This window comes from Neolamprologus multifasciatus, chromosome 20 (assembly GCF_963576455.1).
Source record: "Neolamprologus multifasciatus chromosome 20, fNeoMul1.2, whole genome shotgun sequence".
In the NCBI taxonomy this organism is placed as follows: Eukaryota; Metazoa; Chordata; class Actinopteri; order Cichliformes; family Cichlidae; genus Neolamprologus; species Neolamprologus multifasciatus.
This window is the reverse complement of record NC_140458.1, coordinates 13727656-13754583: the sequence shown is the minus strand read 5'-3', so window position 1 is coordinate 13754583 and position 26928 is coordinate 13727656. Positions and strand designations below refer to the sequence as shown.

General features: G+C 39.8%; 1 protein-coding gene and 1 long non-coding RNA gene across 17 annotated transcripts in view; both read left to right on the top strand.

The window, feature by feature from the left end:
• The window catches only part of LOC146494604 (membrane-associated guanylate kinase, WW and PDZ domain-containing protein 1-like), a 100570-nt gene that overhangs the window by 35546 nt on the left and 38096 nt on the right, over nucleotides 1-26928 (top strand). For 14 of the 16 annotated variants that reach the window (XM_085144719.1, XM_085144722.1, XM_085144717.1 and 11 more), the window contains exon 2: nucleotides 2687-2803. In XM_085144719.1, the coding sequence (XP_085000845.1) occupies nucleotides 2687-2803 (117 nt within the window). Of the gene's footprint in view, nucleotides 1-2686; nucleotides 2804-7581; nucleotides 8521-10841; nucleotides 11914-26928 lie in introns of those variants that run through there. The other 2 variants (XM_085144729.1, XM_085144728.1) reach the window with 2 other exon arrangements.
• LOC146494605 (uncharacterized) lies at nucleotides 11920-22037 on the top strand. Its single transcript, XR_014871399.1, has 2 exons — nucleotides 11920-19782; nucleotides 20093-22037. It is a non-coding gene; the product is annotated as an uncharacterized LOC146494605 (long non-coding RNA).

Below are 26928 nucleotides of genomic sequence, written 5' to 3'. Positions count from 1 at the left end.
GTCACATGCTGCTGGAAAACCACTTTAAATAGGTCAAGAAAAAAATGTGTTTTAGTTAAAGTCCTTGAACATGGTAAGAAATTGGAAAAAAAAATCCAAGGACCCTTTTTCTTGCTGTAATAAAAATATATCAGAAATTGTGACACAGCTAATATGTATCAAATCAAACCATGAATTTTCCATGAGAGGAGTGCTTATTTGTTCAACATCTTTAAATATTCTTTAATTTTACAGTTTAAGTTGCAGAAGGCTGCATCTTCACCACCAAACCATTTGCTCATTTGCTTTGCACAACAGCATTTGTAATTAAAAATCCAGGTAGAATATAAATAAACGGCATATAAAGTACATGCACACACACACACACACACACACACACATGCCACAGTGGTGCAGTGGTAATCTGTGATCCACATGCCTATAATCCTCATAAATATTGAATATTTGATGACTTTCTCATTGATGGAGCATGACACCTAGGCGGCCCACCCTCTGCTAACTGTAACACCCATGGGAGCGGGGGGTTGTTCCCGACAGCGGTCTTATCTCAGGGAAAGCATCTGAGCCAGCAAAACTGACAAGACAGTAAAGGCGCCCGCTAATGTATGTGTAACATATCTTATTTTAGATGAAGCATTGTTTGTTTAAATCAAATCGCTACAGACATGAAAACAGCAAAGGATGCAGTGATTCAAAAAGATGTGTGCATGTGTGTGTGTGTGTTTGCATGTCTGAGAGAGTATGCTGTTCTATCTGTTTTTCCTCTTACAATCTGACTTCTGCTTGCCTAGCAGGGACCGTAATGATGGTCGTCAGCACTGGCTGGTTGCTAGGTAACAATTACCTGACTGTGCTTTGCTTGCACTGAATTACACGGTGGGCTATGTGTGTGTGTGTGTGTGTATGTGTGTGTGTATGTGTGTGTACAGAAACTGAAATATACAACAACATAGAATCTTAGCCACTGTCTCCAGTTTTAGGGCAGAAAACACCCAGGAGCAGAATCACTGTGGTATTATTAGCCCAGGACTGTTTCTGAATCTTAGCTGTAAACTTATTCTCAACTTCTATTTTAATATTGTTTTCACAGAGCTTCAAATTTGTGTGTAAACAAACTGTTTTGCAACTGTAATCTCATTCTTTCTTCATGTTTGATTTAGATGTTTTTTGTTACTCTAGTGTAAGAAGCTTAATTCTCTGCACCTTGCATTATTGGTTTTACTTCAGTGTTCAAGTGTTTATGGTCGTGTCCAAGTAGAGGGTGGTGGGATGGATGTGACGAGGGGCAGATGATGATGTCACGTTACACGAAACCTCGGGATAGATGACCAGTAGTTTTGTTTTTTTTTTTTCCTTCTGATGATTCTGCTTTGTCTCTTTTTTTGTAATGTTTTTCCTACTTCTGAATATAATTTTTTCCAAAACTGGAAAACCTTCCTGCCTCCTTCCTGGCTTAGACTTCTCCACCCTGAAAAGCCTTTACTGAAACTAAAGGGTTTTAGTAAAAGTACTTTACTGAAACCCTACAGCTATGGCATTTCCAGATCTAACTGTTCTCTACCTTTATGAAAACCATGTTCTTATTGGAACTCAAACCATTAACCATTCTATTAACTTGAACAAACTTTTAAATTTTTCTCAATCGTTGTCAAACGAAGGTTAAAAATATGTGCTGTATGACCTGCTCCTTGGAGGTGTACTAATTCAGGAAACAATCATACTGATCTTATTCATAGATTAGAGATACCTTACTGACACTGATCGCTTAGGTCAGCAGTAGTTAGTCACTTCATGGATCAGCTGGATCCCAGTTGACAGAACCTTTATTTCACATTTCAAGAGAATGTAGCTGTGGTCTACCATATTCATTGCTCTTTTCTCTCACATTACAAGAGCCAAATAATTGTCCCTTTTTATGTTACTGTAATGTTAAATTCCCTCCAAGTCCCATCAGTTGTAAAGTAAACAATACATCCTCAGTAAGGACTGACCCTGGCATCAGGAAGCACAGATCAAGGAGAGACTCCTCTACTATGAACTGATCCCAACAGGAGGCCATGGCACCTCCCCCAAGAACTGCGTGCCAGCTCTCCCAGACATGGATGATATATTTGGAGATCATTAAATGGTCCTAAATGAGACCCTGGCGTGAGAGCGAGCTCTGACCATCTGGCCCCATTGTGAGCGCTGGAGCTCTGTTCAAACTCAGCCAGCAGCATCCTCACGCCTGATTGGATGGTTGTTGAGTGTGCATGAAAATTCCAGCCAATCAGACAGCCTTATAAACGATTACCCAAACCTCCCTCAGTCTCTACCTTTCCCATATAAACGGACCATCCTAGTACATAATGTGTGTGTTTCCCTGCTGTAGTCAAACTGTTCATAAGGCCCCAACTCTTTTTTTACATTAGCCCCATAGTAAGCACCACTAATTCTCTTGTGATAATATGTCACATTATCACATGTTTACTGTATTCTTCACTATGAATCAGATGTATGTGTAACAAGTTATTGTTTATTTACTGTCTGAGAAAGGTCTGGTCCTCTGTCACTATTTGAACAATGGAAATGTCGTGGCCTTTCATGACATTACTTGAGGGTGAATGAAAGCATGTTAGCAGTGAAAAGATGTCCTTTTTTTTAGGTTTATTTACTTGAGCTCTTTTTGTCTGGCCATGTTTTCCAGGTCACAAGCTCAACAAGGATCTGAAGCACTACCTGAGCTTGAGGTTTCAGAAGTCTTCCCCTGACCACGAACTGCAGAAGACAATCCGAGCCAACTTGTATCGTCATGCTGTGCCTTGTGAGTATTACTTTTTATTGTTTGGGTTTTGTTTTGTTTTTTTACATAATTTCTTCATCACTGGCTTATTTTATGGCTTGTTTACCATTCGGTCTGTTTTAATTTAATCCTTTCCTTTTTTAAATAAATTATTCTGTTAGTCTTTATGTTCCTGTCATCACTTAAAATTCGCACAAGCTTTGCTTCTAATCAGCGAAAGGGGAAACATGTATTTTTCAAACACACTCGCTGTCATTTTTCTTATTAGTGCCCATTAAAGCCACTTGTGTTGACCACGCCAGAGTACCATTTTTGCAGCTGTCTCACATCACTGTGAAAGATACAAAAAGCGTGGCTCAAGCCAAACACTCCGCGTTGTGCCAGACTCCACAGCTGGGCTCACTTACGTCACAAACAGTCGGATGTGCGGCTGGGTGACACAGCCCAGCTTTACTCAGTTCATTTTCCTACTGTACTCATGTCACGTTTGTGTTTCCAAAGCATTTTGCTTGAATTGTGTTGGCCACGAGGCTTGAGGCCTTAAGTGTTTCAGCAAAGCAGCACAGTAGATGTTTTCAGCTTGCAAGTGTATGTTAATGTTTCCCCCTGAGAACTTTATCTGATTATGATATGTACAGACATTAATTAAACAGGCACAACAGAGATCAGCATCACCATGACCACTCACTCCTGTTTCTCTGAAATGGGACTTGGTGTTAGTTTGCATGTGTTTGCATTGCAGTGCTTCCTAATAAAATGTGGCTTCTAGTCTAATGGATTTTTTTCTCTCCCTGGGTCACTCTCTTGTTCTTTGCCTTTTCGCTCTTTGCTCCCCATCTCTGGGTGTCTTTCGCTTACGCTCAGCCATGTGACTAGTAAATCTAACTCTCTGAGCCTCACCCGGTGCCCTGCCTGGGATTATGATGTTCTGATATATTGAAAATAGATTCCTGTCCGATTATGTGATGAGCATGTTGGACTCTTACGAAGTTCATTGTATGATGGAGGCCCTTGTGTGCTAGGACAGTGCTGACATGAACATCAAAACGAAAACTAAACAACAAGAGATTTTCAAAAGAATGCTACTGTAAGGTGATGTAAGAGAGACCCAAATGATTGCAAGGTTTTGTTTCTATTTTTTTTTTTTACTTTTTTCCCTAAGAAATTGTGGATACAATTAGAGATTCAAAAATCACTTCCTTTTTAGAGATAACTGTAAGCAGATTTAGTAAAACTGCAAGAAATTAATCTTTGGGTCATTGCACACTGGTTTTTAGTTTTACAAGAGTGCTTTTATTAAGAGGTTGCACTTTTATCATAGCTGACTGATAAAATCCACAAGAGAGAAAATGTACCATTATGAAGGTTGGTTTAAGTCTCTAAGGTCAGTGAGGAGTGAGATGTAGGCAGGACTGTGCCTTGTATGCTCTCTCTCAAAGACCCTCAATGTTTTTAGAGCTCTTATACTGTGCTGTTTGTGCATGACTTGTGATACAGTGTTTAACTGATCCGTCATTGACCTTAAAGACTCTCCTAACAAATGTGTACAGAACAAACCTCTACATAGCTAAACCTAGCTGTTAACAGGACTAAATATCAGTGCCAGGGACCAAACAGTAAGGCACATGGGGCAAATATGTAAGAAGTATTTTTTTAATCATTTTTAATTAAATTAAAAATTGTAACACTGTGCACAAAATCCCAAATGGTGTAAAGACATCCAAAAACTCAAAATAAATTCAACAAAAGAAAACCCAAACTGAGATTAGGTTAATAACTTCACCTAACAATTCAGGCACACGGATTTAATATAGACACAGGTTAGACAGAAAAGGGTGGGGCACTTAGACAAACAATAACAACGAACAAAATTAGAAAACTAGAAAAAAAATAACATCAGTCAACTAATATTTTTTACAAATCAAGATTAACTTATATCAGATATAGTCATATTTCTAATATATATCTATATAGATTTTTTTTCAAGTCTCCCTCCCAATTTCATATCCTCTGTTTTCAGTCCACTGTTGGACTCTTCCATTTCCTGCTCATATTGTATAAAAATCTCTCTAACCCAGCTGGTCAGTTTTTCGGAGCAGGGTGGAAACACTTAGGGTAGGTGTTACTAGCAAATAAATAAAAAAGCCTAAGACAGAACTGGTCACTATGTACTCAGATTAGAAAACAACTGCTTTAAATAAAAGTATTATCAAAGCAAGATTATGTACCAAATTTTTTATTTAATTATGTTTGTGTGAAAGATAAAAAAAAAAAAAAAAAAAGAACACTGAAGGGTGCCTGGTGGAGCCACTACAGCCAGTAACATGTTCACATTGGTAATGCTGATATGTAGCTGGTGCAATCTACCAGATTTGCAACAATAATTTAGCATGTGATTAGCACTAAACACACAGACTGATCAAGAGTATTGGTTTTGCTGGTTTGGCGTCAAGGTTGTTGAAACGACTGATAAAAATACGAGAAACGGTCATAATAGCAATCGAATATAATATATACTGACGTGGCACTTTGCTGAATATAATGTAATCAGCCAATTACATGGCAGCAAGCGAATGCATTTTGATGTGGTCAAGATGACCTGTTGTAGTTCAAAGCAAAGATCTGAATGAGGAAGGAAGGTGATTTTAAGTTCTGAAAGATTGTTGGTGCCAGATGTGCTTGACTGAATATTTCGCTCCACTGGAATTTTCCCACAGGACCATCCATAGAGCTTGCAGAGAAACACTGGAAAAACAGAAAAATATCCAGAAGGCGACAGTATTTTGTATTGTCCTCAGAAGAGAATGGCCAGACTGCTTTAAGCTGATGGAAAACAAACAGTAGCACAATCACTTGTTGCACTTGCTGTATGCAGAAGAAAATGTAAAATTGGAAAATGTTGCCTGGTATGAGTCTACTTCTAATTCTACTTCTGCATCTAGCTGGTAGGGTCAGAATTTAACCATGAAAGTATGGATCCAACCTGCCTTGTATTAAAAATTCAGGCTGATGATAGTGGTGTAATGGTTTTGGGATATTTTCTTGGCACATTTTGGGCCCCATAGTACCAGCTGAGCATTGTTTAAACACCACAGCCTGGATGACGATTGTCACTGACCCCGTCCAACCCTTTATGGCTACAGTGTGCCAATTTTCTAATGGTTGCTTCCAGCAGAAAATGTCACAAAGCTCAAGACAGATCAAACTGGTTTCTTCAACATGAAAATGATTTCACTGTACTCAAATGACCTCCACTGTCACCAGATATCTTGCACAGGAAATTTGCATCATGGGTGAGCAGCCAACATGTTTGCAGCAACTACTTGATGCTGTCATGTCAATATGGACTAAAATCTCTAAGGAATGTTTCTAGCAAATTGTTGAATATACATATATTCAACAAGTTATATACCACAAAGAAGGCACTTTGGAAAGCAAAGGGGGTTAAACCCAGAACTGGTAAAGTATATCTCATGAATTGTCTGGGTACATTGTTGAGGGGACATAAACATCTGTCATTTATCTGAATTTTTTGAGTATTAACGTACATGTTACAGACTAACTTTTTGACACATGACGTCAATATATTCACACATTTACTATAGATTAAAATCCCCTACTGCTCGTTCACTGGGCATATCATTAATTTGTCATTTTAAAACAATACTTTAATGTGACACACTCAAAAATATTTTCCACTACTAATCAGTCGCTGCTTATATTGAGTGTTCTTTCAATTCATTTATTTGGTTTGAAGAAAATATTGAAACTGTGTCCAGACCTGTTAGCCTTTGGCTGGTAGCTTTTGGCTGGTATCCTTAGATATGTATATAGTTTTGTATATATTATCCATCCAGGACCTTTTTCTCGTGACGTCTGCTCCTTTGTTAACCAGCTATTTTTTAATTTTATTTCCAACCACCTTCTCCACAGATGGGGATGGTGGCTTTCTCTACATGCATTGATTTTATACCCCAGTGTTTGTAGGACTACTGTGATAGTACTGTGTATGAGCTCATTGGTTTCAGTGATTCTAATAGTAGGGCTGGAGGTGGTTTCACATCTGAACGCATTCTTGTCTGTTGGGACTTTGTCAGTGAGCTCAGGGAGTCGTGTCCTTGGTTTTGTGGCTACCTTGGCCACATCGTTCATTCTCAGCTCAGCAGATGCTACTGCTACAGCAGTTGAGTGGGCATTATGTAGCTCAGCTAGACTACTCCAGTCTATCAGGGTCAGCTCATTATGTCCACACTGCTCACTACTGTTCATATTGTTCTGTACTTTGGATCTTCAGCTTCAATAGTAGTTTTCTTATACTGATGTTATAGCATTGAGCTACTAGGTCAATGTGGATGTTTGCCTTCCACTTATCCATAGTACATGCATTGCAACATGATATGGCTTGGCTCGGCTTGGATAGTAGCATTACATTAACTCCTTGTCCGTGACTTGTTCCACTAGCCCACCTCTTATCAGTATTTGATGGTTCTCCAACACCTTGCTAAGCTGGGTAACAACTGAACCAGTATGACTTTAGTTGCATCTCTTGATCCTCTTCCAAGGTAGGGTTGGGGTTCTAGCCTCGAGGTCCTTACTGGATGCGTGGTTTGACCAGGATTCGAACCCCAACCTATTGTTCCAAAGACTATCCCGCTGCTATATATTAAGCAGCTGGAAAGACACACAAAGACACACAGACATATTGTCTTGTGGCCCTTTTTGGGTCACAACACTGTGTGTGTGTGTGTGTGTGTGTGTGTGTGTGTGTGTGTGTGTGTGTGTGTGTGTGTGTGTGTGTGTGTAAACGTTTTTCTCCCTTTTCCTGTTCCGTCTGCTCACCCTTTAGTGACTTACTATCCATGCCACCTCCTTTATAGTGTCTCTACCACAAACAGACACACACATGCAAATATAGTCTTAGCATGACAAGGCAGAACAACAAAAGCAGTCAAATAAAGGACACACTTCTCAGCCCTGTGCTTCCTTTGTCTGTGTCTCTCGTGTCTCCTCCCCCTTTCCTGGGTACATGTGTTGCTCCCACTCCACTTGGTTGACTCGAACAGGTGCCTTTAGCGCTGACACTATCTGAGGTATTTCTTTTTGCTTTCGGGCTTGTGTGTGTGTGTGTGTGTGTGTGTGTGTGTTTATAGTAAGAGCACCTCTGCCTCAACCCACCCTCTTCTCCCGCATATCCCCGCTGATACAGATAGCCATTGTTATCATGTGCAGCAAATGTCACAATTGATAGACAAGTTGCTCTCTCGTGGGATTCATTTCTCTCTCACATCTACAGCTGCTGCTTGCAGATGAGGGTTATCTCAGCGTTTTGAGCAACAGAGTGAACCAATCTTCCCTCCCCCACCTGATCTCTCCCTCCCTCCGTCGCTCTCTCTCTGCTCCCTCACTCTGTCGTTCTCCTCTCTTCACATCAAATCCTCCTGTGAGTGTCAGCGTTCCTGTGGCTCGCGGTGGCTGCTGCCTTCCTCAGTCTCTCTCTGTCACACTCTAGCTGCTCCCACCGTGTCCCTGCCTCTACTGCTCTCACCCACCATCTCCTGCTCGCTCTCTCTCTTTCTCACTCCCCTCCTTGCTATCTTTCACTCCCTCGCTTTCTTGTTTTCCACTCCACTGCCGATCTTGGGGAAGTCATTGTGGGAGACAAATTTCTCTGTTTGCCGTTCACACAAAGAAAGGGATTACGGGTTGATTTGTTGGCTCCGGGCTCTCTCTGCATCCAGGCAAGTGGCAGCTCCTTATTCTATCCTTATTCGCTCCTTTTTTTTTTTTTCGCTCTCACCATCATCCACAATCCAAAGCCTGTGATGTATGCATGGTAGTGTGTGTGTGGTTGATGCTGTGTATATAGGCTAAGGGAATCAGGGAAGGTGGGGGTAGGGGTGGGAATTATGTGCGGGAAAGAGGGGGACAGGCACACTTGGAGCAGGCACGTCCAACCCAGAGGGACAGATGGCCAGTAGCCCTGGTGCTTTTTCCTCTTTGGTTTTCTAATTCACCCTGCAGGCTTTGTATAAGGCCCACTAATACACAGACCTTCTCTTCAAGAAGCAAGAGATGGCTGCTCTCTTTAGCTAGAAGAAGGAGGGGGGGCATCTGTATGTGATGAACGGACAAGGTATACGAGAGGAAGGAGGAGGGGGCTGCTCTAGAGGCAGAGCAGGTTTTTAAGAAGGGAATACTACAGGAGAGAAGAGAAGATATGAGGAGCTGAGGGGGAATGGAGAGGGGGGTCATCAGCCTTGAATACATGGAGGTCAGGTCCAGATGCTGCTCAAACAAAAGGGCTTCTCTGGGGGAACGGCAGGGGGAAGCGTGGCACTCGCCATTGTGTGTGTCGCTGCATTGCAGGGTGCTGCTGGGGAGCCTCATGCTAATGATGGCCATTCATTCTTGTAACGGATGAGTGGGCCCCAGCTTCTGTTTGCCTTCTTTTCGCATACACACGGTTCATATTTCTTTCGTGACCAAATATCAGCTGCATTAATACACAATCCTCTCTAGAAAAGGCAGAGGAAGGAAAAATGATGGCTTCTAAGCTCACCGAGGAAGCTGGGCAAATATGTGTTTTTGCATAGTAATGATGCATGAGGACAGGTGCAGCCTCTGTGTTCAAGGACTTTGTGAGGTTTATGTTTAATGCATGTGGTGTTTGTTTTTAGTACATTTTGCAGATACAGTCACAAATGACTATTATTTTCTACTATTAGAGTAAATAACAGAACCAATTTTCAAATCTACAAAAGAACTGCAGATCTTCTTCCTTGTTTGTCACTGTGATTGGCAAGTGGGTGAAAGTCAGCCCTGGAGGCTATGGTCCTATGTTGTTTTGTTATTGACAATTTCCTTCAGGCCCTTTTCTTATGGCACACTATTCAGAATTACCATTGTCAAAGCACAACCTCTGTTTCTCTTTCTATTTCTGCACTTGGAGGTAAGAACAAACTGTACTGTGAGCCTGGTCTTACATCAACTTAATCAATACTGCTGAAGAACCACTGTGATCATGAATATAAAGTGAGGCTCACAGTAATGTTATTGTTATTTAAAATCCTCATTCTGCTTTCCTCATCAAGCTCATCCATGTAAGACAGCCATGCTTTGATCTTGTGAATACTCAAGTAAGGATGTGAAAACCGTTGAGAGGCTAGTCTCAGTCACTCGGGTCAAGTTAAGGTGATCAGGCCCTGATTAATGAACCACTAGCTTGTTCTTTAACTGTAGAAGTATTTATGTACTGTAGTTCTCTCAGTTTAGCTCGGGGTGATTGCACTCCCTGCATGCTCAGACTAGACTCATACTTCAGCAAAAGTAGAGCCTTTTGCCTCGCATGAAGGAAAAAAAAAAAGCTTGTGTGTTTAGAGAATATTTTTGACTAGCTTGCAGTCAAGCTAGCTGGTTAGCTGTTAGTGTTGTGTGTGACAATGACACCTCTTTTTAACTCTTTGAGTTCAATGAACTATTGTGTAAATAAACTGGCTAAACAAGGATTCTTTGTTGTGATCATGAAGACTAGTCTGTGTGTCTGTCTGTCTGTCTCGTGATGATTTGGATCTGCTGTGGTGGCCAGCTAGTCTACATTCTAGCTAGCCAGTTCCTGCAAGCAGTGACCATGACTGTGGCTCAAAATCTGTACAATCAGATAAAGTCAATCTTCATATAGCTGCGGTATCAGAGTTTGGATCAACACTCCCTTACTCATGATAAAGCCATAGTTGTTGTCAAATTGCACCCAGATTATTGCCCGACTGGTGCATTAACTACATGACATATTAAGGATGGACTGAACCTCATAATGTCCTTGAGGGCTTTTCTTTTTTATATCGTAACTGGTTAATTGAGTAGTGCATTTGTCCATTTTGCAAAGTGTAAGTGATGAGCACATTTTTACATGGCAAATTGGTTGTGTTTTTAGAACTATTTTTAGAAACATTACATTTCAAGGTTGGCTTGAAATCCTTTAAATCACTGATTTTTGTACACATTAAACAAGTTATTTATATTATTTATGTGAACATATACATCATATATATATATTTTTATTATTCTAAGTATATGGTACTGTTAGACATAATCTCTGTTTAGGATGATCCTTCCTGCTCCTAGTCATTAAGCTAAGCTAGGCTAATCTGCTTGCTATAGTTTCATTTCAGTGTGCATATATCAGAGTGCTTTTGATCTTCTCTAACTCTCACTAATTTTTCACTGCAGTAGTGCCATTATAAGTTACTTTTTTACTTCTAGTTGTGGTACAATGAGGGCTTATGTTGAAGTTGGACCACGTGAATCCGAACAAAAAGCTGCAGTCCTCTTCCCTCAGGGATGCTCCGGGGTTTTGTGGTCAGGATGCCTGGGCAGCAGTCCATGTCTGCACAGGTACAGACCTGTGCTTACAAAGGTTTCCTTTGGTCAGCCATTAGGAGCTTAATCCCTGAAAGTTACTAATTAAGTCAAGCCTCTCCGGACTAGTCTGGTCAAAGGATAGTAAACGGATCCAACCAGCAAACGCCGTGCATAAGTATTTAGTAGACTATATGTGGCAATATATGTGGTATTGTTCTTCTACTGTATTCCCCTCTCATCTTTCTGTGCTGTATTCCCTTCTTTAACCCAGTGTTCAACCTTAGGGAGGTTTTCTCAGTCAAGGCACCTGCACAAAGCTGGCTGTATATCACGAGGGACCATGTGTTAGGTAATGCCAAGAGTCTATATTTATGACTAAGATAGCTGGAGAAGGGTAGAACAGAAAGGCAGATGAGAGAGAGAGAGAGAGAGAGGCAGTGGGCGGGAGTATGCAAGGGGCTGTGGGGCTGCAGCCATTGGCCTCAGACAGGAACTGGAGTGTGAATAGCTCACATTGGCTTAGCCTCTAAGCTGGGCTGGACCTCTAATTTGCTCTGCTTGTGGAGCTTTGAAGAAAAACGGCAGCTGCCTACTAGCTGCCTGCCTGAATGAGTTTGCAAGCTGGGAGCTAGCACTTGCTCACAGACAGCTGGATGATCCATGGATGGTTTGGATGGAGCAAGAAAAGCAGAATTCATCCTGCTTGGATTTATCTTTTTGAATATTTCTGTGGAATAACCAGAGAGAACGGGCACAGAAGCAGCGGCGTAGAGGTAATCTGTGACATTTACTACTTCTCCTGGGAATGATGCCGTGTCTTCCGGGATTACGTTGAAAGAGATGTGGGTGGGGAGAATAGATGGATACACAGAGGCAGAAATGCAGGCAGGTGGATTTTTAACAGACTGTGGGAACCGGTGCTTATGCAGATTTGTGGTGTGATATATTGATAAGCTGTGATGTGTTGTGCTGTGCGTCTTTGATGACGGCGGCTCTCTTAATCGCACACACATGCATTATTGTCAGTCTGAGCTGATGTTTGATTAGCGGCTCACTTTAAACACTGATCTGTTGACACACTACCGTAGGAGGACATTTTGCCCTGCCCCTGGCTCCTGCAGCTACATCTTTTTCTTTCTGTCATCCACCTTTCCATTTCTCCCCTTCTTTGAGTCACCCTTTCTTGTGCACTAGCTAATCTGTTCTCCTCTCAGCTTTGCCTTTTAAATGAAAGCTCCTTTCTTCCTTTCCCATTTTGGGTTTTATTTCTGCACCGGTTTCTAGTAGAAGGCGAAAAAACCAAACTGAAATCTTAATGTTATTTCATTAGATTTATAGCTAATAACGCTTCGGATTTTATGTGCTTGCCCACTATTCATTTTCAGTTACCCTCCCTTATTCTTCGTCCCCATATTGAAAAGGAGGGAGCTGTGGAAGCAGCAGGAGAGCAGTGGCTGGACTCGGCAGTGAGGACTGTTGTGGCGCGAGCTGAAAGAATGCCCTGTTGTGCTGGGCAGCAGCAGTATTGTGTGTCTGGCCTCCTTCTCTTTAATGGGCAACTCCGTCATTCCTTTATTGAAACAATCACAGCGAGAAACCTTTTCTATGTTTAATAATAATTAAATAAATAGGCTCTTTGATACACAACCTGGCCTCTTCATAAGTAAAGGGCCGGTATTGTTTGAAAACTTTCTATTGTAGCCCCAATAAAATAAAAGTGCTACACACAGTGCTGGCAAAATACTTTCTTGTGAGAGCATGATTTTTCTATATTTCATGAAAGCAGCATTAAGGTCTTTGACGTCTTAAATGTTCAACCTCATCCAAACATTAATAGTTGTAAAGAAAAACACATAGGTTGTGAAGATGGTTTCATATTTTATTTAAAATGTTACCATCTGATCAAAAATCAAATAAGCAAAGGTATAAATCGGAAACTGTTCAGGTTGAATAGCAGGGCTATCAAAGTTATTTTCATAATACCATTTTCATAATAAATATTAGCTTATAAAATATTAAAAACTACAGATGACAAATGTCATTTCCAAGTCCTCCAGGCCCTGTAGTAAGCATTCTGTCTGACAAACAGTCCAGAACACAAACATATTTAGTCGTGTAAAACAGAGAAAAGAGTGAAATATTCAGATTTGAGAAGCTGAGACTGAAGAATCTTTTGCATTATTACTGAGTTTTTTTTGGGTTGTGTTTTGAGGGAGGTTTTTTTGGCATTTCATAGACCCATTAGCTGACAGCCATCCATACACTCACACAGTTTTACTACTAAAATAGTACTGACATACATGGTGACACAGATACTCTACGCATTTGTTTTGATAGTTTTTCAAATCTGCCTTTTTTGCCTCTATTTTCTTGTGTAAGACAGGAGGAGGCATTGCAGCACCTTGCTGAACCATCCCCAGCACACTGGTAGTTAACCGAACCTGCTACAGCATGGCATGCTCCTAGCAGCTCCTCAGCCCCTGATAGGATCTGGAGTGGGATTGCTATTTGCTTAATCATTAATCTGAGGGCCTCCACTACATTGATTCTCTCCCTGTTCCCCTTCATCAATCATTATGGGCCAGCATTTCCTTTAATGGGGGATAGAAGTGCTGATTGAACGCAGCCATGGTACTGGGGACATAAAAATCATCTTGGTCCTGATCAGGGCTACAAAAGACAGGTCCAGAACCTGTCCAACTCGGCAACAGCAGCAGACTTCTAGCCTTCAAGCATCAGAATGAGGCTGGATCCTTTAATTAATTTTATGTTCAAATTATGTTCCTAAAACCTAAAATAGAATAGCTAAAGACTTGTCCAGCTCACACCATAATGGATGCAAATGGCCACCTAACTATAGTTTGCGGTTGAGAAGCTTCCATCATCTGACCAGTGTATTAAGGGACTACTTGTGTGGATGAGGCCTTAAAGTGCTCCCTCAATCAATGCAGCTCCAGTAATTGGCTTAGAGGCCCAAGACAGTTCCATGCTAACTCCCTGTGCGACTGTTTGCTTTCTCTGCCCCGCCTTTGCTCGGTCTGCTCTATGTTCATGTAATTTCTTCTAACGTCACCTCTCAGCCTCTGTTTTCATAACACACACCCTCCCCATCAACACAAAGATGTGTGTTTATTCTGGAAACAATGCCCCAAAATATGCTCTCGCTGTGGTTTAGATGCTGTACACAGGACTGTTACAAGCACGTGTGATAAGATTGGGTTTCTTAAGAATATAAAGTTTGTTCTTTTATTTTATTATGACTCTAATTAAATAAATAATCTGGCTGCTGTTTTCATTACTGAAACACTCAGAGCCTTGTCTGACATTAATTTGCTAAAATCCAGCCATCAGGTTAATCTCGCTCTCAGGTCAGTGCTTGTTCTTTTGTGTTCTCCCTCCTGCTATGCTCACGCTCACAACCAGCAGGGGTTAAAAACAGCAGATGTTTGGCTGAAACGGTGTGCGTGTCCCCCCGTGTGTGTCTACAAGTTTGCCTATGTCTGCTAGACAATGAGTGGAAGCACCTCAGACCATCAACAGCAGGAAGGCGATTGAGGGTATCAGATGTCACCAAAGTGCCGTTGGCCCACTGCCTATTGTTAATACTCAGGACGGTTTTCACCTGGATTTGTGTGTTTGTGTGCATTCGGATGCGATTGTTGTTGTGGTGGCAGTGGCGTGCGCACACAAGGAATGTTTTTTTGCGTCATTTTACAAACTCATTAAGATTTCGCTGTCACTGGCCATTTGTCTTTGATATCTGATATATACATTTTATATATGGGAGAAAAGATCTCAGCAAGTCAACAGAGTTTGAGGTCATGTAATTGCAGTCAGAGAGGTCATCTTGGCCCCAGGTAACTGAACCATACTGACCCAAAGGTCAGAAGAGGACAACGTGAGCACGGGACGTAGTCAGCTTCTCGCACTTTACTTGACATCCTCATTTCACCTTTCAATGTAAATAACAACATCAAAAGAGGAACGATTTTGCAGTGAGAAGCAGAATCTTATCAGATTGCTTCACATGAGCAGAAAACAGACTCTTCAAACTTCACTTTTTTGCTTGGCAGCCTCAGCCCATCCTAAACTGTTATAATAATAATAAACATGTTGTTGTTTTTCGGCTTTTGAAAAATTCTTCAAATGGCCCACAGGAGCCCTTTCAGTAATGTACCACGAACCAAGTCTCAGGTGAAACAGCTAAAATATTCTACAAATTCAGGGTTTGGGTGGGTCTTCTACTGATAGATTACTAGACTCAGTGCAGATTTACAGTAATCTATAAACTGTGCTGGTGTTTTCTTTTGTTTTTCTACGCATTTATGTTCATATATAAAATACAGGTGAAGTAAACCTCAAATATTATTTGCTATACCTACAAATTGCTGAAGCAACTAGATTATTCTCTTTATTGGGATCCCACATATACCTGACGAGGTTAGTTAGGCTCCACTTGTGAGCTACGACCATCCAGAACCATCTCGAGCTGATGTTGGCTGCTGTGATTATCTCCCCAGTGGCTTTCTTCAGTTGTTTGTTTGGGCTCCAGCTGGATGTTCTGAAAAAATAGCACAGTGATGATGCGATCCTTCGGCCTCATTGAGCAGATCTTAGTAACTGTCTTTCTTCAGTCCATGAGATGGATAGCCTTTCACAAACTTGCCCCTCCCAAGGCATATATATTCACCATGAGCAAGAGTTCATGCAAGTGGTTGTGTTTCTGTTTTTTGAGCTAAATGCTAATGTGCTAATCTGATAGCAAGATCGTGTTTACAGTGTTCATCATCATCAAGTCGTTTTTGTCACCTCTGAAAAAAAGATTTTGGTCCTAGGTTTAAATCTAATGGTTAGCATGTTCTCCCTGTGAGCACATGGATACTCTTGCTTCTTTCCAAAGACATGCTTGCTAGGTTAACTACTGATTTAAAACACTAGCCTTCCATGCTAATATTTGCTAATTAGTGAGTTGCCATAGAAATCCATTCAACAATTACTGAGGTGGGTTAATTAAAAACCTGAACATACTTTATTTCTTTATGCAGCAGACAGTGATGCTAATGGAAAAATCACAGATCATCACTTGGGAGTTTTTATCGTCAGAAATCCAATATTTGTAATATTTCAGGTTGGACAAAGGAAGATGATCAGGTCACAAGAACGTTACCATGCTGCTGACATAGTGTACCCATAAAACACTATAATTATAAAGTGTAATTTAAATCAAATATTTGAAAAATGTCCATTTTAGATATTCTCTACTTTCGTTCCCCCTCATTTTTAGCTTGTAAGTGCAACATTAGAACCAGATCTCACCTTTATTCCTTTTACTCATGTATAGTGCATTATGTTAAATGTGGATATCCCTGGTAGGCCTGAACCACTTTTATACAATACAAACATTCACTCAGCTACATGAATGAAATATTTAGTCAGCCTCCACAGACAACAGCTTCTCCCGCAGCACAAACTCTCATAGCTTTCATCAGGCCAGCAGAAAAGGCTGCTGTGCAACTTAACTGCATGCAAAAAAAATGTTTCTTCTTCTTTTTTTCCCCTTTTTTTTAACAGTGTAATGTAAAAAGACTGTTTACACTAGTCAAACCATTTTTATGTTTATCTGTGACCTTTGTGCAAACACTCACTGGTTTGGTGGTAGCTCAGTATTTGTGTTGATGATGTAGAGCAATATAAGATGAAAAATATGGATTTTTCACTGCCAAAACAGTGAAAGTTAAGCCTTGTGCATTGTAAAAGATTCAGAAGCCAGATGGCCTTAGAATCTGCTTTTCTCTGAAGCTAGATAAAATGGCCTCTAAATGTTTTGCCGCTCATCACTCGGGTGGGAGCTCATTTACAGCGTGCAGAAGCGTTCAAATAAATCTGGAGAATGTAAACTCTGAATTATATCCAAGTCAAACTTAAGATAAATCGAAGTGGAAGTTGTTGTGAAATGTAGAAATAAAGTTCTCTAAAGCAATTCTCTGTATGACTTCATGAGAAAGCTTAAATATAATAATCTTGGCCAATGTAATCCTTGAAGTCATGGAATATAAATAAATCAGTCATCATATTTGTGGCTAAGACATGTCAAGGAAGAGGCCTGGAGATGGTAAGACCAGCACAGTTACTCCAATAGTTGCTGATAATACGATTTCCTTCTATTTGTGGCACCTAGCTGAGAGAAGAGGTTTCTCTTTTGAACAATTTTGAGTCTTTCTGAGCTGTGAGCCTTCATCGCATACATCCTCTTAACCCCCATACGCTCCGAGACAAAGACAGTTGCTATACGTGTGAATGAATCACCACGAGGATGTCCATTTAACATAATTATTCCAGTACTCAAAGCATCTACTCTAAGGTGAGGACATTCCTCTAAGGTGTGCAACTTCAAGGTCTGTAATTAATTTCATAGCACAGCTCAGATGCTCCTGCAGTTTATGGTGCATGTTCAGTAGCAGTGAGTGAGTGGCCCAGTATTACGAGTGAGGATGTGGGTCACAGCATGCACTCAAACAGGCCACTTCAGGGACACATGTCCCTTGCTCCAGAGCTTTTTATGAACTGCCAGTGAGGACAGAAGCTGGCTTTGCTAGCTTGATATTTATAGTCCATACTCTGAATACACTATATATATATATGTATTTACATGCTACTTCTGCCCTCTATCTTTGTCTTATGTAGCTGAAAAAGGTTGGGACACTGGCCACATACAGCTCACAGCTGCTTATAGCAAGTGATAACTTGTTCAGCCAGGTTGTCACTACTGGATTCAGCATGCAGAAAATGGGCACCGGATGACAACTCTAGCTGTTATACATTGGAGTATTACCTGCTTTATTCTCACATCAGCACAGATCAGCACACTCAGACGTCACAAAGACTTTGTAGTAGGGAGCTAAAGACTGTTTAATGTCCTTACTGATTGCATTTCATACTGATTTGAGTTCTCCCAAGCTCCCCTCTTGGGTAATGTCAAGAAAAGTTCATAGCTGCAGCGCATGTGTGAAAACAGCTTCTTCTGTGCATATGTCAGTGTGCGTGCTCAAAACTGCATGTGCGTTCTTGTTCTTAATTTGGTGTCCTATACAGATCGGAGCTAAATTTAGATCAAAGTGCAGCAGTGATAAACGTAGGCAGACACGCAACACTCTTATGGTTGTATTTCACTTCCTATTCAGGAAGGTCATTAAAACACAAATGCATAACAATACCATCCAGTCTATTGCACAATAATTTAATCACTCTGCAAACTGGAAAAATCTGCTTTACAAATCCAGCATTACTGCATTAGATTGCTTCGAGTTAAGTGAGCAGTGGGTCTCTTTCCTAAATGCTCAAGTGCTGCAACTGACCACTTTTGTGTGACTGAACAGTTTGTTGTGCTTTATCTACAGAAGAAAAAAAAATAAAACTGAAGTCTACGATAATTTATTTAAATTACTTTTGAAATTATTTTTTAATGAAATACAAGAATGTTATTTAATCAAGTGAAAATGTCAAAACAATCTACTGGCTTAAGTCTCTCAAATGTGGGTTTGCAACTTTTCGTTTTGTATATTTGTAAATTAAATCTCTCAGTCGATTTATGAATGTTAATTAATTGTTTGGGATTTTACCAAATCACCTTTGGCTCTGGAAAACTGACAGCTGTGTTAATAAAAATACATCATATAACAGCATATTAAATATTATTTAGCAACATATAAATAAAGCATTTTTTTTCCTTCAAAAAGGCAGAAACGACTGAGCATTAAGTGATTTTGCTTGTTAAAGGACCTGTAACTGATTGACCGATTCATTTTTGCCAGTCATCTAATCAGTTCATTGATATTGCACAGAAAGGTTTTGCAGCACTACAGTGGCAGAGTCGCAGAGACGATGTTAATGATGTGGGAGAGGCGAGGACAGGCTTGCCTGCACTCTTTTATCCTTTTGGCAATGCTCTGTGTGTCACACACTCAAACATGCACATATCCAGAGTGAGATGCAATTCACTCAATATCACAACACCAAAACAACATGACGGTGGAGATGTGAGGAAAACCAGAGGCGTGGTTGTATGTTTGAGTGAGAAAGTGTGAGTTGTTTGTTCTGCAAGAAATGTCACGTGGCCATTAGGTGATTAGTGTGTGTGTGTGTGTGTGTGTGCGTGTGTGTGTTGCCTTCATCCTCCTTCACTCTCTCATTCTCTTCTGTGCTGTTCCACCATTTGGCAGATGCTCTCTGTCATAACAGCCTTGTACGTCCTCCCCTCTGGGAACAGACCGGAGCGGCTGATTGACATTAAGAGAGAGCTAGGTACTGATTGGATGTTATGTGTTTGGTTTGTAAACTCTGCAAAGAGCTAGCAAAGATACACTTTTTGTGGTGGACACCTCAGCTAGAAGTGATTTGCCGGGGCCTGCCCACTAAAACCCAGAAACGTTTTCAAAAGTATCAAGCGAAATAGACAAATTAACCTTACGTAAAGTGAAAAACCAAGATTACAGAGTGGAGGAATTGATCTTTAGGCACAGACCATTCACAGCAACAAAAAATGTTTAACAAATAAGGAATTAGAAAAATGTGTGAGATACTTAGATTCTTAAAAACAGTTCCAAATGGAGAGTGACATTTACAATTATTCATTTCAAACTAATGTAAAGTGCACTGAAGTGGATAGGTGAGTGACATGGGTGCAAATTTTTCTTGATTCTATTCCACATCACTAATGGATACGACGTAAAAAAGATGTAAAAAGATCCAAACCTCACTTTAAACAGTACAGGCAAACCTAATGCTTTAAATGTTCTGCTCTATACCTTATTTCAGTGTATACTAAAGTAAAATAACTAACACTGACTAACGGTGGAAAATAACAGATAGAAAAGTTCACAGTATCCTCAACAAGCCTCAGTATCACTATCATCAGACAGAAATTACCTTTACTGACTCATCCGCTTATATTAGAATCTTTTCAAAGTTTTACAGCCTCCTCCAGAGTAAATACATCAGGTAAATAGCAGACTGAAAGCCTACAGTTGCTGCAGATTAACAGCGGCCGCTTGCTTGTCCTACAGTGGCCACCATAGCTAAGATTATGCACTTGAACTGGGAGGGTTGGCGAAGCAGACTTCAGTTGACTGCAATCTGTAATCCACCCACATCTAGTGGTGGATTTTTTTATTTAATTGTATTTTTTTTAAAGATTTTGTTCTAGCAAGTCAGACAGTGATTTGTTAACCACAACACATTGCATCACATGACTCTTGGTGAACTGGCTGATCTTTCGTATTTTGTGCAGAATCTTCTTTAGAAAGCAGCAGTCAGGCCTGCATGTTTAGCATGGCATGGTCTACTACTTTGACAGTGATATGATAATGAAATGTCTGTTTTTAGTGAAATATTTCAACAACTGTTGCATTCATTTTTATGACAAATACAAGTCTCCATCAGCGTGAACTGGAATCTTGGTAATCTTGTCACTTCTTATCCAGCTTCAGCGTCAAATCAAATCTCCAGTTGGTTTAATTGTTTTGGTTTTTGACCAGATAGCGGCAACATTGATTTCTAATTCCCATTGGCTGTCTTTTGTGTGTTTATCTACTATAATGGTTAACATAAAAACCATCAGCTGCTTGCTTGGCAGTAGTCTCTTAGTGCTCTGTCCAAAATCACTTCCTACTGAATGTATAGTCTGCTTCATTTAATGTGCACTATTATATTTAGCAGCCTGAATTCTGAATGTGTAGATTTATCCACGAGTGCACAATAGAACCAAAAAAGGGTGCCCATAGCAAGTAAGTACGACTATTTTTGCTAGAGCCCCACAGTGCAATGGTGTTAAAATGACAATGACTCAACCGCAGACAATGATGATGCTGATGCAAAATTACAATGGTTTGAGTACATTGACCACCTCAATTTCCTGCTCACTGCAGAGCAAACATGCCAGCAAAGCAAATACTTATCTGGAAAGCATCCTTGAAAGCTTTTTAAAAATTTTTATCCACGATGAATTTCTACTTCTTTGTATCCCGCTCTTGGTTTATTTTCAAACACCTCAATATTCTCGCATCTACTACCATGCTGAGATTTGCATATTTAAACCCATATATGTGTTGATAGAAAAACTCTCCTCAAAGAAGTCATTAACAGTGGCTAGGAGGCTGCAGAAGTTGTGAACTAAAACTCAGATGAAATTACACAAAGCTGATCTGTGACGGAATACAATTGATGGATTTCCTGTTTGTTGTACATGGCATACCCAGCTTATTTGCACAGGATACGCCTCCAATAATTGTTATTTCAGCCCTCACTGTGCAGCTTTAGATAAAGGTTTGTTATTCCCGCTAAAATCTTGGGTTTGTCCCGTGAGCTGAACTGAAACTGAAGTACTTCAGTTCACTATTTTGTACCTTTGGGATTGCCAAAGACACCTTCAGCTAATATGTGACCAAGGTAGACATTTAAACCTTTTGGGAGGAGGGGGTAAAATTTTGTGAAGTAGTATTCACGATGAATAAAGAATCATAGAATGGTTAAGATTAACAACTGTTGCATTTCACCCATGTTAAATTCTTTTGTTTTTGAAAATGTCTCTGTTTTCATACATAAATGAATATTAAGTAACCCAGCAATAATTGGGGATAATAGAAAAGACATTTTGATACGTTTTAACCAATTATATCTCATTTATACATATGCGTTGCATATAAGCCCTATGAGGTGTATCATTTACTGTTACAGACACTGCAGCCTGCACCATGCTACTCAACTCGTCCCACGAGCATGTACTATAATTTAACGTTGTGCCTGCAGTAATATCATATGCATGGGATATACAGAAGTTATGAATAATTAAGTATGGTAAAGTAATATTTGTATTTGCTGTTGCATCACTCAAGATATGCACTGTTACAGACATTACAGTTCTGAAGTCGACAACGCCACACATAACATTGGAGATTTTCATACATGTATGCTCTAAATAACATATCAAAAATATTCTCATTAATTATAAGCTTTTTGTTTTATTTAAAAAAAATTCTAACATTGAATTGCTCTTAAAAAAAATCAAGGAATTGTGAAAAATTTCAAAGTGGGTAAAAATCCCTTGCTTATCACACTCCAGCCTGCAAAAGTAGAAATATCAAGGGTTTTTTTTTCTTTGTTAAATGTCGTAATTAAAAACTGACATTAGAGGAAATGCAAATATGTTATATATCATAATTCCAAAGGTATTTACAGTCTCATAACCCATAAAACCCTCAACATTAGCTCAAAATAATATTATATACAGGGAAATAATGTGTTTCAGCAGAAAACTCCCGTGTGTGTGTGTGTGTGTCTGACCTGAGCAAGGAAAAAAAATATTGTTGCATATCCTTACTTTGTTAGTCAGTTAATATTCGCTACTGAATAGCAGCCTGTGTTACACTAAGAGTGAGAACTGATTGATGGGGTTTCTTTCTATTATTGTAAGATCTTTACAATAGAAACCACCTTGACTTAAATGTTATTGTGAATTGGCTATGTAAAGAAAACTGAATTAACAATATTAGCAATTTACTAAACCAACCCTATGTCATCATATTTTTTTTTTTAACATTGAGTGGATTTAAGACAAATGTTCAAACAGTAGTGAACACACAGTCAGCTGCAAGTCCCTGTGGTAGCTTCAGTCTGGGTGAGATTAGTATGTTTGAGTTACTGTTGAAGGAGCTCCTGTGTACACTTGAAGCCTGACATGAAGCCTCTCTATCGGGAACAAGCTGTCTAAAAAGCAGTCTCAGCCCGTCACTGTTATATAATGCTACGACTGTGTTGTTTATGAGTTGCACAAAACGCATTGTGCTAGATTTAGGTTTTACATAAGCCATTTTTAATGCTTATTGCTGCAAATTACAATAATTATGTAGCACAAAAAGCAAAGCTTAGAAAATGTATATAAGCACTGCCAGTATGGTTTCACTATTAACAAATAATGATGTTTTAAAAATCAGGATGGGTGTATATCCAGCAAAGGTACACAAATTCAGAAACATTTCCTTAATCGTACAATGAAATGCTGAATTACTAATTTTTTGAATGTGCATGTAGGTTCTGGTCCGTAATATTCGAGTAAAACAGATTTTTAATCACGAGAATATCAACTGGATATACAGGGAAAGGAACGGGAAAAAGTAGTGAAGTCAAAAATTAAATCCGCTGTATAGCCTTGCAATAGTGCAATGAGTTTGTGAAGCTTATAATGTTTGTCAAGAGAGCTCATCCATCCATTTGTTTAGTTTTAAGCTTTGGATTGTGCTGCTGTACTGCCTTGATTTATTTATTTTTTATAAGGGGTTAGTGTTTATGTCCACTCACTGTACCAGACTTGGTGAAGACTGAGTATTTACATGCACTTTTTCATGTGTTCTCTGAGCGAATAGTGGCTCAACTTGTATATGTTAGTGTTAAAAGTGAAGGCGTTTCCAAATGTGCTTGTTTCTTATTTGCCATCCGTGCTTGTACAGGCTGTTTTCTCACAGTAAAACAATAAAGTCCATTGATGGCCGACAGAGTTAGTTAATCGGAGTTGGGGTCAGGACTCACCATGGCACTGTCATTGTTTAACTGGACAGAGAAAATAGACACTGACCACACTGATAATTCAGAGTTGAGTCTGACATCACTGCTACTGTCCTACTACAGTAAACGCATTGAAGCTGTCTGTGCTGCTGTTTATTCAACAGGGATTATTTCCTACACTTGATAAAATGCCTTTAGTTTTGTTTATGAATCTGGCCGAATAGACTTTTCTAGAAAGACATCAGTGATTCTTAAGAGCACAAATCTCCTCATCAAGTAGACTGTCAGACGCTGAGTTTTTAAATCTTAGCTTCGGAAAGTAATTTGTTCTGTGGAATAGCAAAGGGGAAACATGGCGATGTAAATGAACACACAATATTAATATGTCAACTGTCATGGATTTCACTATCATATTTAGATATCTCTGAATGTATCAAGGTATTAGGCACTGAAATTAATAAGTAAAGCTCCTTTATAGTGAAACAGGATTTACAGGAACAGAACATGTTTGGCATTTTTCCTTTAGGAATTAATAAAATGTTTCCTTTGTAATATGACTTTTACAGTAGACTACAGTACTGTAAGGTTTTTCATTGCTGGATTTTGACAAAACAAACATCACTGTATTCGTTAACAATGCGACCTTTGTTTATTTTATTAAAACATGCAAAGCACTGACTGCTTCTTGTTGATTATTTTTCACTGAGAGGGACACAGACTTTCACATGGCTGTGGAAATAATAAAAAATACTACATCATAAATTTCAGAGCAGAGGATTAAAGGACAATGGCACTGTAGCACTGAAGTGACTGTTTTTTTGGTAACTTAAGCCGGTGTAAGTTTGTAAGGCATAACCGTGGAGCTGTGTCATTAGATAATTGTTAACTTGACTCCCATTCCCTGGATTAATAATCCATCCATCCATTCGCTTCCGCTTATCCTTTCCAGGGTCGCAGGGCGTGCTGGAGCCTATCCCAGCTGTCATAGGGCGAGAGGCGGGGTACACCCTGGACAGGTCGCTAGTCTGTCGCAGGGCTAACACATAGAGACACAGACAACCATTCACTCACAGATTCAGATTCAATTTAGATTAATCAATTAACCTATCCCCCTTAACTTCATGTCTTTGGACGGTGGGAGGAAGCTTGAGTACCCGGGGAGAACCCACGCAAACACGGGGAAAACATGCGAACTCCACTCAGAAAGACCCCGGCCTGATGGTGGAATTGAACTCGGGACCTTCTTGCTGTGCGGCAACAGTGCTAACCACTGTGCTGCCCTCTGTAGTGCACTGTCCAGTATACAGTAGTGTAGAGAAATCAACTACAGCCACCAGAAGAGTATCAAGTTGGGCTCACTCTTGGGAACAAGAAGATACAGTAGTGTGAGACGTTTACTGCAAAAGAAAAAGATCGTGGCTTGGATTAAAATGGACCATCTTCACAATGTTAACCACGTGTTAAATCTGATTTAAAAAAGCTTTTTTTAACCATTTAAAGACAACCTTCTTCTCTGCAAAAAATTGGTTTATCTGCATACACATATTCCTTTACAGTGCACCTACTACATGATATAAATGATTGTGTTCTACATGACGCTTTTACATTATTTTTAAGGTAATAAGTACTTTATTTATCCCAAAATTTGGGATAGTACTCAACTACTTTAAGGATGAGGCTTTTCATCCGTACTGTAGTTTTTGACTAGTCTTTTTATCCTGAGCCATTATAAACAAGACATCACATCATTCCGATTCCTCAGTTGCAGTGATGGTCCTGGAGCAACATTGGTTGTGACACGGCTGTCTCAGATCGTTCCACCTGTTAATTCTGCTCATTTATAATGCTGATAACACTGACCAGTGATTCAGCTACTAAAAGATCCAAGCATGATGATGCTGGTCACAAAAGATCCTTTAAATGTTAGATGTTGTTTATTTCATTGATTTATTTCATTCCAGAATTAGTTTAGGTGTGAAAAATGTAAACTATAAATTTCCAGTAAAATTCTTCTTATAGTTTCTGCTTTAATTGACTACAGCGTAAGTAAGCAGTGAGCCCTCGGTGACTTTGTTTGGATTGAGATCCGGTGCATGGGGATTTCTGTTTGCGACTTTATTAAATGCACCCAAATATGATGGCATTTTGGGAATGGATTGCTCGCAAGCAATAAGAGTGGTCCTTACTTTAGTGATGCAGTTCCACTCATGGGGTTTAAAAGACAAAAATATTTTAAGAGAATGTTGTTTTATATATGATGGTGTGCTGATGTAACAAAAGCTTTAATATTTTATACTGCGGGCACATCAGAATTAGTCAGCCTATCAGAGCTCTCTACTGTGGGGAATAGCCCTGAATAACAGCTCCATTCCCAGCTCAGCAGACAGTGTCATTAGAGCACACCGAGCCTCAGAAACATCATCTTCCACCATGGGACCACCCAGTGGTATGACTCAAACTCCCAGAGATGGTTACTTTCATCTTATCGTGATCCACTAAGAGGAATAAAAAGCATCACTTTGCTCGTGTATTGCTGCTGTATACAGACAGTTTGATGATTTATCATGTTTTCTTCATGCGAGTATTTTTACTCATGGTTTAAATCTTAGACGGCCTTGTGTAATAAAATTTCCTCCTCCCTTATCTATTTATCGAGTATCATTTTCAAAATGGCAGAAAGGAAAGCAAAAAAGAATCGGCGTTTCCTTTGCGGGGCAGGTGTGGGACTGAACAGTGCTTGGTAAAGACTTGTTTATTACAGGGTATTTGTGGGCTGGATGTACCTTGAGGGATAGGCTGTGTGCTTGCATACTGCATGGGCTGAGGAAAATAAACATGAAAGAGTCTTTTTGTACTCCGCGCTCGACTAGAACAGTGACTTTAAACTATGTGAGAAGCACAATTACTGCACCCGTCAACTCAAAAGCAATTCAGTCATCCCCTGACGACAGAAATTAACATTTGTATTTTTGCCCATACACCTATATTATATGTCCAGTCTTGATTAAATGTAAGTAGTAATGTTAGTAGAGAGTGCATTATCAGATTGAATATTCAGTTTGTTTTTAGTGTTAATTAATCTGAAACTATTCAACCATCCAACAAGCAGTTCTGAAGGATTATACTGATAGCTTTAGTTGTGTTATAAGATAGCGATTTCTTTTCAGGTTTGAACTCCTGCTTAATTCAGTGAGGTTCAACTGAATGTGGCCTGCAGTGTTTCACACTGGTGC